This window comes from Anolis carolinensis, chromosome 2, assembly GCF_035594765.1.
Source record: "Anolis carolinensis isolate JA03-04 chromosome 2, rAnoCar3.1.pri, whole genome shotgun sequence".
NCBI lineage: Eukaryota > Metazoa > Chordata > Lepidosauria > Squamata > Dactyloidae > Anolis > Anolis carolinensis.
Window position 1 is genome coordinate 179570670 of NC_085842.1, and position 13306 is coordinate 179583975.

Genomic DNA, 13306 nt, shown 5'->3' on the forward strand with positions numbered 1-13306 from the left:
CAGTATTGGGGTGTGAGATTTGGACACAGGCTTGGAAGACTGGCTTTAAAATGACATTATAGCTAGAGTCACCGCTTGTGTTGCTTTCTGACTGTGGACTGTATGCAGAGCTCAGTTGAATGGAAGCTAGTTGTGGACCAGAACTTTTTTTCTAAAATGACTGGATTAAATCCCAACAGATGCATTTAGCTTTTTTTACAAATTTGCACTGTAATTGCTTTACTGAAGCTATGATTCAAGCTAGGATTATTATAGAATTGCTGAAATGTTAGGAGAACCTGCATTTGTGATGGCTGTTTAAAGTCTTGGAGCTAATGAGGGGTGGGGTGAAGAGATAGACGTGTCTGATGTGACCATCTCAATCCCTGTAGGTGGAAAATGAACTGGAGGATCTAATAGATGAACTATTGGAGCAGGACGGTGGCTCAGGCAACAGCACCATTATAGGTGAGTGCCAGATGTGACTTTTGGTCTCAGGGTTCTGTCCTTCAGGACTTCTAGGTTCATTGCCTTTCCTCCCTGAAGAATATGCTGAAGAAAATAGGATATCCATTACCCAGTTATTAAGACTCCTACTTTGCTTGAAATGGTTGTGTCCCCCCAAAAAAAGGGATTCATTGCTGTAATTAGGGGTGCTGGCATGTCTCTGGAGCCCTAGCAAATCATGAAGATCTGAGAGAATCTCTACCCCACTTTTATCTATGGAAACTGAGACGCAAAGCAATTCAGAACCATTAAAAACTATACAATTTAAAAATAACAAAAATAAAGATTAAAATAGAATTAAGCTAAGACTATTATTCAAACAATTCAGGTAAAATAATTTTTATAAAGCTGGTAAAAACATTTCACAATTACCTTCCTTTTGGGTTGAGGGAGGATGATTTTCCCAAGGCCATCTGTGAATATGCATGAGTGGGAATTTGAACCCTCAGATTCTTGTCCAGCACTCAGAACACTGTACCACACTTGCCAAAGTGGCCACTGCCATCAGGTTTATGGACAGCCCAAAAGTTCCTGTAAAGGAGTGGGTTGTGTGCTCATAACATTTCTGTCCTATACACTACCTTTGTGTCCTTCAGTGGGCCGAAGTGGAGAGGATGAGTCTCAGGAGGATGTGCTGATGGATGAGGCACCGTCCAATCTGAGCCAGGCTTCCACACTACAGGCCAACAGGGAAGGTGAGCCATTGCCTAAGATGTTTCATGGAGTCAGTAGAAGTGCCTGTAGTAATCTTTAAAGATGTGGGCTGGGGGCGGGGGGAAATCAGAACATCTAACCAGAAGATCTAGCCTGATACCAAAAGTGACTGTAGTCTTTAGCTCTCATAGGGAGTTGTAGTATCTAACACCTGGATCAGTAAGGCTTCTCCTACCTGGCAAGAGCCATTTTGAAAGTCTTGCTAGGAAAATCAGTGAAAAGATCTTCTCTAGACAAGCAGAAGCCAGCTTCTCTAACCTGTGTTTTCCACTCTGCTGTAGATTCTATGAATATTCTGGATCCTGAGGATGAAGAAGAACACACCCAGGAAGAAGACAGCAGTGGCAGCAATGAAGATGAAGATGACAGTCAGGATGAAGAGGAAGAAGAGGAGGAGGAAGATGAAGATGATCAGGTAAAAAAAGCATTAGATGGATAATCATTACAAAAAGTCTCTTAACATTTCTATTGCTGTCTTAATATGGGAATTCGTATGGCAGATGTGCATTAAAAAATCCTCTGTTTTTTCTGTATCAAGAGTAGGAAGTTAATAGTAATGGAACCTATTGCTACAGTGAGACCTAAGAACCTCAACCTCTTATTTCTTGTTGAAATAAGAGTCTAAATGCCAGAATTTTCTTTAGCTATTTCCCTGCTTTAAAGTAGGGAGACTAATTGAAAGGAAGAGGAGAGGGCAAAAGAGTAGATGTGTGATCTTTCAGTTTACCCAGTCTTTGCTTAGCCTTTGGTTTGGTGCTAACTGTCCTTACAGGATGATGAAGAAGGTGAAGAAGGTGAAGAGGAAGAAGATGATGATGACGGCTCTGAGATGGAGCTAGACGAAGACTATCCTGATATGAATGCCTCCCCTCTGGTGCGTTTTGAGCGCTTTGACCGTGAAGATGACCTCATCATAGAGTTTGACAACATGTTCTCCAGTGCCAGTAAGAATTCTGAAACCTAGAAGCTATAGGACATGGGTGGTACCATAATGGCTCCTTCCTGTGCGGGGTTGGGGCCCTGGGTGTATATGGACAGAAGACTTTGATTTTTCTATTACCTTTAGGAAAGAATAGCATTCTAACCTTTTTGCTAGCCATGGGAATAAATTCTAGCCCCAGAGCATTGCTGTATAATCTAGAGGCTTTTTAATAAGAACTTCACTGAGTATGGGTCAGATTAGTTTTCTTTTCCCAGAAAACTATCTTTGTCTCCATCTTGGCCTGCTAACTTCTCTTGTTTTTCTCTGCAGCGGATATTCCTCCTTCTCCTGGCAATATCCCTGCCACTCACCCACTCATGGTACGTCATGCAGACCATAGTTCCTTGACTTTGGGTAGTGGTTCCTCAACCACCCGGTTGGCACAAGGCATTGGCCGAAGCCAAAGGACACTAAGGCAGTTGACAGCTAACACTGGCCATACCATCCATGTACATTACCCTGGAACCCGGCAACCCAACCCACCACTTATTCTGCAGAGGTGAGAATGGAGCATCTCAATTTATTTTCAAAACCTGTTGCTTCTCTGTAAAAATGGGATCCTATTGCAGATTTCAATTTTTGTGTTACCTTTAGGTTGCTGGGCCCTTCTGCAGCTGCTGACATTCTTCAGCTAAGCAGCAGCCTCCCTCTGCAGAGTCGAGGTCGAGCTCGCCTCCTCGTAGGCAATGATGATGTACACATAATCGCCCGTTCAGATGATGAGCTGTTGGATGACTTCTTTCATGATCAAAGCACAGCCACCAGCCAGGCAGGCAAGTCCTCGTGAACGGATTGTTAAAGCAATACAGACATTCAGCATGTTAGCTAGCTCTTGATTAGTGAGCAGTTTGAATAAAATCAAGAGCGCTAATATAGCCAGGAAACTTTTCTTTCCCATGATGAAAAAAATTACATTCTAACAATCCAGTACTTCTAAGCTCTTTAAGTAGCAGAAAGGGGTTTTTAAAATCGTGCAGAATAGTATCAGTTAAGTTAACAATTCAAGCTGTCACTAAAATGCTGCCTTATTTTAAATTGGCCAAGTCTTTGTACTGTGTATTTAATTTAAATCCTGACTTTCTCACAGCATGGGATCAAAGGCAGTGTATGCCATTTTAAAAGCACTACAAATAAACACTGTTAAGACAAAAGTGAAAGCATAGTTAAGATAAATGTCTGTTTAAAAAAACACAAATTAGAAATAGCTAAAAGCAGCATGAACAGTAAGTTAAACGCAGGATTAAAGGGTGTTTGAAAACATAAACACCAAACTGCACCACCCCTCATTCAAAGCTTTATTGGCCTGGTAAACTAAAAACCCAAGAGCATTCTTAAATTAAAAAGTATTTAGCTTCTGATGGACGATGAGAAGAGATGGGCCTAAATGAACCCCTCGCGGAACTTACTGGACATGGTTGAGCAATAGGCAAGTACAGTAAAGGCTGACCTGTGATTTGTGAGTCTACATTGTTGAGAAACATGTCTCTCTTTTTTTGGTCAACCAGTCACTTATGAGAAGTATTGATACTAGCTCTTTTATTTGCCCTCATCCTCAGACTAGTTTGGTATGGATTTTATATCCAGGTGGCGTAACAATGAAATGAATAACACAGATGTCTATTATAACAACGTATCAAAATGTGGTAAACAATAATGGTCCAATATGCGAGTTGAAACAGTATGTATATTAGAGCACCATATACATATCACATTATCTAAAACATAATTATGTCCTCTGAACTTATATAGGATTAACACCAAAATATTATTATCTAAGTATGTCAAAGTAGACAAGTAGATATACAAGTCTCCGTAGTTCTGGGAGGATTTCCTATAGATTCCAACCGAGTTAACCAAGGATTGGAATCAAACAGTCTCCATATCTTTATAGTCCTGGAGGGATTTCCCCTGGATTAAACATGAATTAGTACTAAATAGTCTCAATCAAAAATCAATTCTGGTAAAAGTCTTACAAATAATAACCAAAGTGAATTCCAGAACACTTGAAAGAGATCCGTCATTAGTCCCGGATGGTGAGTGGCCGATAGAAGTCTGGAGTTGGTTATGTCGCGACACAAGATTAATAACAGTGAATAGAGACTTACTATGAACAAAATACCTGAAGCAGAGCCAACATATATTACCATAACAAAAAGGATTTAGTAATATATCGTCGCTTGTCTGAAGAAGGACAGTTGAAACTGGAGATATACCTGGGAAACCAGTTATAAATGACCATATTACCTCTGTTTTCCAAGACGTAACCAACTCCAGCCTTCTATCCAGCCACTCACCATCTGGGATTAACGACAGTTAATTGAGACTGTTTAGTACTAATTCATGTTTAATCCAGGAGAAATTCCTCCAGGACTATAAAGATATGGCGACTGATTCCAATCCGTGGTTAACTCAGTTGGAATCTATAGGAAATCCTCCCAGAACTACAGAGACTTGTATATCTACTTGTTTACTTTGACATACTTAGATAATAATATTTCGGTGTTAATCCTATATGAGTTCAGAGGACATAGTTATGTTTAAGATAATGTGATATTTAACCTCAGCAGACTGAAAGCCAAAACCAAGGTCACCACAACATCTATTATAGAACTTCAGTATGCCGATGACAACGTAGTCTGTGCGCATTCAGAAGAAGACCTACAAGCCACTCTTAAACACCTTTGCAGAAGCATACGAGAAGCTCAGCCTCTCATTAAACATTGAGAAAACCAAAGTGCTCTTCCAAAAGGCACCAGCTAATCCCTCTGTCAATGCTAGGAATACATCTTAATGGTGTAACATTAGAAAATGTTGACCATTTCTGCTACCTTGGCAGCCAACTCGACACTGAAATACAACACCGCCTGAGCTCTGCGAGTGCAGCATTTTTCCATATGAAGCAGAAAGTTTTTGAAGATTGGGACATCCGTAGAGATACTAAGGTGCTTGTTTATAAAGCCATTGTCCTCCCAACCCTGCTCTACGCCTGCGAAACATGGACGGTCTACAGACGTCACATTCAACTCCTGGAGCGTTTCCATCAGTGTTGCCTTAGAAAAATCCTGCAAATGTCTTGGAAAGACAGGCGGACAAATATCAGCATGCTGGCAGAAGCAAAGACCACCAGCATTGAAGCGATGCTCCTACGCCATCAACTCTGCTGGACTGGCCACGCTGTTCGAATGCCTGATCACCGTCTCCCAAAGCAGTTGCTCTACTCCGAACTCAAGAACGGGAAACGTAATGTTGGTGGGCAGGAAAAAAGATTTAAAAATGGGCTTAAAGCCAACCTTAAAAACTGGCATAGACACTGAGAACTGGGAAGCCCTGGCCCTTGAGCGCTCTAATTGGAGGTCAGCTGTGACCAGCAGTGCTGTGGAGTTCAAAGAGGCACGAATGGAGGGCTTAAGGGAGAAACGTGCCAAGAGGAAGGCTCGTCAAGGCAATCCTGACCGGGACTGCCTTCCACCTGGAAACCAATGTCCTCACTGCGGTAGAATATGCAGATCAAGAATAGGTCTCTTCAGCCACCTAAGAACCCAACCCCAAGTCCCCACAGATGGAAGACCATCATCCTCGAACTACAAGGGATAGCCTAAATATGGTGCTCTAATATACATACCGTTTTCAACTCGCATATTGGACCATTATTGTTTACCACATTTTGATACGGCGTAACAATGAAGCCAATACCTCATAAATAATTACATTAGTGGAATCAATATTTCTCATTCACCCCCATGATTCTAAATAGCTAAACTGACAAAGCACTTTAATTTTGAATGACTCAAAGAAGAGCCATACTTTTTCTTTCTCTTTAATGAATTAAAAATTGGAAGGTTTTGGCAAGCAAATGGATATTTTTTCTTGTTTTCTTTTTCCTTAAATCTTGAGCCATTTCAAGGGAAATGGTTCAAAGAATTTGTGCGTAGTAGCTCACTTCAGAAGGTGATGCCCTTACTCCCTTAGATGTTTATATTTACTCTTTTGAAGACTTCATTAAACTATAGTCATGTGTTAAACTTTTTATCCCTAAATATAGGCATGCTTTGAACTGAACACTATTGTTTATATTAACATTTTGGATTAGTTTTGCTTTCTGGTCCACTGCTGAAACTTGGTTTTAAAAATTCTTTGATGTTTCATTCGCCATACCCTTGCAATTAGCAACATCAAAATATCCCATATGACAATCACTTCAAGGAATTAACCAAATTGCTTAATTGGCCTTGTTCTGGTGGTTCCTAGGGTAAACCTTCAAAGAGGAAAATATCTCCCAAGTGTGCTGTCCTTTGATGGCAGTGATTGTATGAAATTGTCATATCGCTACAAATACTGTATTAAGTTGGGCCACCATGCATTCAGCCTAGGATCAAGTGAAGAGAATCCAAAAGGCATGTGCCAAGATAAGACAAAGGCACACAGCCTGCTTTAGGTTGGTTATATGAGATTGGTTTGCCATCTCTATCATTATACCATCCTTTTGTCTCTTCTTAGGAACACTTTCAAGCATCCCTACTGCTTTGACTCGGTGGACTGAAGAATGCAAAGTACTTGATGCCGAAAGCATGCATGACTGTGTTTCAGGTGAGTGAATGAGCACCTTTCCTTCCTTTGGGCAGTCCTTTCTCTATTTGGCTGGGCTAAATTTAGCATCTTTGCTCTCCCATCCAGTGGTCAAGGTTCCCATCATCAACCACCTGGAGGCATTGAGGGACGAGGAGCTTGAGGAGCGCAGAGAGAAAAGACGCAAACAACTGGCAGAGGAAGAAGCCAAGGTGGCAGATAAATCCAAGGATCCAGAAGACGAGCAGAATGCCCAGGTTGGAAAGCTGGCTGAATCATCTCAGGGCCTTCTAAAAGCTTCTCACAGCAAAGTTAAACTTGCAAGGATTCCCACAGGCATCATTTCCATTAAGAGAGGAGCTCTACTGTAATTTCTATGTGAGGGGAAAGGAAGGAAGTTTATTTGTAACCTAACTTCCCCTAATACAAAGATTATTTCCATAGTAGCAAATCAGTTTGCAAAGGAAGAGAAACATTTCTTGCTTAATGACAACATCATCATTATAATTATATATAATTATAATTCAGGCCATGGACAACATCAGAAAAAAAAAGACACATGAGAAAATGTATACTTAAGTAAACAATTTCAAAAAATACAAAATGGACCCTCTCCCTGTGGACAAGGAGTGTCCTCCTTGGTTTTGTCTGCTCAGAAAGGACTTAGCTTCTGATTGAATTGCTGCTTTTCTATGTTAGATGCTAGACTCAGGAGCCAGAATGTGTCCACTTTTAGTACATCTTTTTCCAGTAACAGTTAGAAACTGTGTTAAAAATTAGCTTATTAAGAGTGAGCACAGCAACAATATACAGGTATTGGGCACAAGTAAAATGGGGCAGGTATACTAATACCTGTGAACAGAAAAATGATTCAAACGAAACAAGAGCAAATCTACCTTGTCTATCTTATCTTCAGTTTGTTCATCTTCATCCAGTCAGTTGCAGATGCCAGGCACTGGTGTATCACAAAATGAGTGTATTTGGAATTAGGTGGAAAGAAATAATTTAGCTGGCTGTCTTTAGAAAATGGATGACACCTGACCCGCAAACTCTAGACAATCTTCCCTTGAAGTTTAATTTGTATAATAAATAGCATTGGGGACAAGAGTGAGCCAACAGGCCAATAGCCAAGGGCTCAAACAGGAATATTCCAGTGTTGGCCTTTTGGGAGAGCAGCCTTCCAGAAAGGAATAAAGCCAATATCAAATAGTATAGTATCAAGCCCCATCCCAGAAAGCTGACCTTGGAAACCTATGTTGTTTCTTTTTCGTGGAGTCCGTGAAAGACGCACATATGGGTTATCTGTACATGTGCAGCCATTCAGAACCTTCTAGATCTTTTTTAATGGAAACATTTTGGTGGAGGCCCCACCCACACTCCCCTGTACTATAAATGCCTGAGGGCAGGGACTGCACCTTAGTTCCTTCTCCTGCCCCCATCAGCATCCTTTAGAGGCTTCTCTAGTGTCTGATCGGGACTGTTTTATTACCTCTGCCTGCTTATCTTCTAACGACCTTGGACTCCCTCACTACAGCAATTCTCTCCTCCCTCTCGACCAGTTTCCCTGACGACTCTTGTATCTCCTTCAGGCCAGTTTACTCCCAGCATGAGCACAACGTCCTTTTTTAAAAAGTGCAGAGCTTGCAGCAGCAAGCTCCTGGATTCCATGTGCCTGCTTTGTTTGGGGGAAAGTCATCTCCCTCACCATGCCAGATTTACCTGGCCTTCACTCCTCAGACCTGACGGAACAGGGAGTCCCGTCTTAAGGTGCTTCTTTATGATCAGGCATTGATGCCAAATACCAACCGTGCCGTTAAGCGCCCAGCTTCGGAGCCACCATCTGCGCCCTCCGCTGAGGGTGTCCGCGATTCTGCCTCCCCACAGTCAATACCGCCACTGCTTGCTAGGGACACCGGTGCTGAACCCCTGGCTCCAGCCCCCAAAAAGGCTAAATTACCAAAATAGCCTCAGTCCTCTACTAAGGTGAAAGAGGGGCATAAGAAAAAGGGGAGGCCACTTGATGGCAGTAAGCCACTGATTCCCCCTAGTCATGCTATTGTGGCAGCCCAACAAAACATGGTCCCGGAGCTCTCTCCTCTCGCCAGGTCAGGGGAACCGCCAGTGCTCATGCCAGTTGAAATGACTGATTGAGTTGTGAGACCGGGCCGAGACGGGACCTAGATCCACCTTCCCCCCAAGTCAACTTACCTCCGGTGGAAGACTTAGCGGAGGACCCTCTCACACTGTCGGGGTCGCCTCAGCCTCCTCAAGCCATGCCATCCAGTTCGATCATGGGTCCAGAGACTAGAGAGAGTGGACATTCTCAAGAGCGCTGACAACGTCATTTACCTCAGCACTGGTGCCACTCCTCCTCAGTATGTTCTTGGAGGTCTCGATCCTGAAGCCCATCAAGGGCTTCATTTTATTTACAGCATTTATATTCCGCCCTTCTCACCCCGAATGGGACTCAGGGCGGATCACATTGCACACATAAAGGCAAACATTCAATGCCATGACATAGAACAGAGACAGAGACAAGACGCAGGCACCGGGCTGGTCTCGAACTCATGACCTCTTGGTCAGAGTGATTTGTTGATTTGTTGCAGCTGGCTTGCTTTCCAGCCTGCGCCACAGCCCGGTCCTTCATGTCATGTTTACTCTTGGTCTCCAGAGCATCGGCCTCCTTATTATTATCATGGTTATGGACAGTACAAGTATGCCCCACCCCCTGCTGAACACAGGTGCTGTTGCCATTTTGATTGCTGTGCGGACTACTCTGGCCACACCCATTTGGGCACAGTGCAAGACACGCCTCTGTAACATTTTCGTTCAGTCTCTTCCAACTCTTCGTGACCTCATGGACCAGTCCACACCAGGGCTGTAGCCATCCCCGGCTCTTTCAATGTCAAGCCAGTCACTTCAAGGATACCATCCATCTTGCCCTTGGTCAGCCCTCTTCCTTTTTTCCTTCCGTTTTCCCCAGCATCATTATCTTCTCCAAGCTTTTCTGTCTTCTCATTATGTGGTCAAAGTACTTTGCCTCTAATATTCTTCCCTCCAGTGAGCAGTCTGGCATTATTTCCTGGCGTAAGGACTGGTTGGATCTTCTTGCGGTCCAAGGCACTCTCAGAATTTTCCTCCAACACCACAGTTCAAATACATCTCTCTTCCTTCGTTCAGCCTTTTTTTATGGTCCAGCTCTTGCATCCATAGGTTACTACGGGGAATACCATTGCTTTAACTATGCAGATCTTCATTGCCTGTGTGATGTTTCACCTCTTCACAATTTTATCGAGATTGGTCATTGCTCTCCTCCCAAGAAGTAAACGTCTTCTGATTTCCTGGCTGCAGTCTGCATCTGCAGTAATCTTCACACCTAGAAAGACAAAGTCTGTCACTGCCTCCACGTTTTCTTCTATTTCTCCGTTATCAATCAGTCTGGTTGACATAATCTTTTTTATGTTTAACTGCAACCCAGCTTTTGCAATTTCTTATTTCACCTTGGTTATATAAGGCTCCTCAGGTTCTCCATGCTTTCAGTCATCAAAATGGGATCATCTGCATATCTGAGGTTGTTAATGTTTCTTACAGCAATCTTAACTCCAGCCTTGGATTTTTCAAGTCCTGCACATTGTGTGATGTGTTCTGCATATAAGTTGAATAGATAGGGTGAGAGTATACATCCCTGCTGTACTCTTTTCCCAATCTTGAACCAGTCTGTTGTTCCGTGGTCTGTTCTGTACTGTTGCTACTTAGTCATTATACAGATTCCTCAGGAGACAGACATCCCTATATCCCTATACCATCAAGAACTTGCCACAATTTATTATGACCCGCACAGTCAAAGGCTTTAGACTAGTCAATAAAACAGAAATAGATGTTTTTCTGAAACTCCCTACCTTTCTCCATTATCCAGCAGATATTGGCAATTTGGTCTCTCGTTCCTCTGCCTTTTCCAAACCCAGCTTGTACATCTGGCAACTCTTGCTCCATGGTATAGGGATATAAGTTGATTTTTTCCAATCTGATGGCCTTTCTTGTGTTTTCCATATTTGCTGGCATATGGCATGCATCACCTTGACAGCATTATCTTTCAAAAATGTAAACCGTTCAGCTGGGATTCCGTCGTCTCCTGCTGCCTTGTTATTAGCAATGCTTCTTCTGATGGTATACTGACATATCTCTGGTTGTACTGATCCATTTTGTTTTCATGGCAAGAATACTGGCTTGGGTTGCCATTAACTTCCCCAGGGATCGTATTTAGTCTGACCTCTCTGCCATGACCTTCCCATCTTGGGTAGCCCTTCATGGTTTCACTCATGGCATCATTGAAGCTCCAACACCACGCCAAAGTAACTTTGCAGGAGGGAGGATGCTATATTTGATCGCATTGACTGCCACTGAAAGGTCCAGCTGAACTGCCAGGGCTACATCCCCTCTGTTCAGTTGTTGGCATAGGTCATTTCCAAGGTAACCAAAACTGTCTCCATCCCATAGCAAGCTTGAAACTAGTCTGAAATGGATTTAGATAATGTTTTTAAAGGAAACAAGACAGGCTGGGCTTGTGGATCTAATTTTCAGTTGTGTTGATACCCTTGTCATAATTGGGATGCCCTGAACTTTTGCAATAACCTTTTTGTTGGTATTTTTCTTCCAGTACAGAGCAATTAGGAAGGTTAACTTCCTAATAACTTTTAAAAGAATCAAACTCTTCCCTAAACATAAAGCTGTTTCCTTTCTTTAGTATGGTTGCTTTAGTCATAAGGAATAGAATATTCAGTTCTTTATTGCATTATTTACATTTGCAATTCTCCAGGGCTAAGTATTTTTGACAGGAATTACTTCCACCCAGTGTATAACCCAAGTTGGGGGGGGGGGATTCCTTAGACATGATAAATCCAGGTTCAATCCTCTTCAGATTGTTGGGCAGATCCAATAGCAAAGGAACAGAAAACCTATGTCTCCATATCTTTCCTAGCAATATTTACTAAAGATATTTAGGGGGGAGGGGGGAGGGAGGAGACCCTCAAAGTTGCTGTTTCTGGCCCAAGAAGTAAGACATGACATGTTGAATCAGGTGAATCTTGAGTCACTCTGATTATCTTTGTTTCTCTTCAATGCCTTTACAGGGGCCAGCGCTGCAATCAAACAGTTCAGCTGAGCAAAATCTTCCAGGTAACTTACTTCTTGTTAGATAGATGTACGATGTTTTCTTCCCCCAGGATAGTTTGAAGCAGACGCTGTTCCTGGACCTCCTGGGATGAGGTAGTAGATTGTATAGTTTTAGGGTCATACCCGGTCTTGGAGATAACTATACAATCTACTGTCTTTCCTATGGGAACTCCCAATTCATCATACCAACACTGCCTGCATTGAAGAAGAGGAGAGAAGCCACTATGCATAGTGCTAGCATGAAACACTATGGACTAAGGAAGAGAGCTGAGGACCAAAGTCCCTGAACCAGAATACAATGCAAGAATTCCTTGGCTCCAACTCTAGCTGTGGAAAAAGAGTGTTCGGCTTACAGTGGGAAGGCCCTTGTAAAATCTGCCAGATGTGGTTCTTGCTTCTTGTTATGGCATTGGAAGAAGATGGTTGCTACCTGAGATTTTCTTCTTAGATCCATGTGCAGGTGCTTTAAAAATGTGGGAGAATTGCCAAGAGGATGTAGCTCTAAATAAGGGAATGGTCAGTCTGCCTGGCACTAAAGTTGAATACCATTTACTTCTGTTGGGGTGAGGTAGTAAGTTGTATTGTTGTGGGGTAGGGATTTGTGCCCCAAATCAGAGATAACTATACAACTTACTACTTTCCCTAACTGGGGTGATATAACAATTTTCCTTATCCATATCTGGGAGCTAATCTTAGTATAGCTCTCAGTTGCAGAAAAGCTGAAGCCAAAGCCTTGTTTGACCCCCTTCTGCTGCTCAGAAGGTCTAGATTTAAAGCCAGGATCCTCCCCTCCCATACCTTTACTCCACTCTCTTGATTCCCAGATGGTGCCACCCATCCTGATGGTTTTCCTGTGGTTTCAACTGCTGCTGAAGACACCTTGGCTGGTGCCAGACAAACTCTGGTCACATTGGAGAACCCCCAACAGCAGCAGCAGGCGGCAGGGACAGGCGAACTCCCTTCAGAGCTAGTGGGGCAATCCAGTGCCCAGTCTTCTGGGCAGCTGCTGATGCCAGTGGAGCAAGAGGACTCAGGCCCTTGGAGGCCGAGCACAGATGCTGAGGCTACGCAGATGGAGCTTTCACCTGCTCCCACCATCAGTAAGTGGTCTCAAATTTCATCTTGCAGCAGGGTACCCCATATCTGACTGTGTCTTCCTGCTTCGGTTATGTATTCTAAACATTTGGGAGAGGTCAGCAATGACTTTAAGCTGTATTTTTGTGTTAATTAAAACTTGAAAGATAAATACCACATTTCCACAGCAATGTAGCTTTAGCTATGCAAAATAGTCCAGACTTTTTCCTAAAGAGTTCATATGCTAAATCTTGTAAAAACATAAAAATCACCTTCCTGGGTTAGGCCTGTTTTACAAAATAGTACCTTGTA

General features: G+C 42.7%; 1 protein-coding gene and 2 non-coding genes across 15 annotated transcripts in view; all 3 read left to right on the plus strand.

Moving 5' to 3' along the window:
• The window catches only part of huwe1 (HECT, UBA and WWE domain containing E3 ubiquitin protein ligase 1), a 133643-nt gene that overhangs the window by 100648 nt on the left and 19689 nt on the right, over positions 1 to 13306 (plus strand). For all 13 annotated transcript variants that reach the window (XM_062971198.1, XM_062971201.1, XM_062971196.1 and 10 more), the window contains 10 exons: positions 372 to 447; positions 1083 to 1181; positions 1482 to 1615; positions 1973 to 2144; positions 2453 to 2681; positions 2777 to 2955; positions 6680 to 6769; positions 6857 to 7005; positions 11878 to 11923; positions 12745 to 13020. In XM_062971198.1, coding sequence (XP_062827268.1) covers positions 372 to 447; positions 1083 to 1181; positions 1482 to 1615; positions 1973 to 2144; positions 2453 to 2681; positions 2777 to 2955; positions 6680 to 6769; positions 6857 to 7005; positions 11878 to 11923; positions 12745 to 13020 — 1450 coding nt within the window. The remainder of the gene's footprint in view (positions 1 to 371; positions 448 to 1082; positions 1182 to 1481; positions 1616 to 1972; positions 2145 to 2452; positions 2682 to 2776; positions 2956 to 6679; positions 6770 to 6856; positions 7006 to 11877; positions 11924 to 12744; positions 13021 to 13306) is intronic.
• On the plus strand, positions 12002 to 12085 carry mirlet7f-1 (microRNA let-7f-1). Its single transcript, NR_129818.1, has one exon. It is a non-coding gene; the product is annotated as a microRNA let-7f-1 (primary transcript).
• mir98 (microRNA mir-98) lies at positions 12466 to 12572 on the plus strand. Its single transcript, NR_129992.1, has one exon. It is a non-coding gene; the product is annotated as a microRNA mir-98 (primary transcript).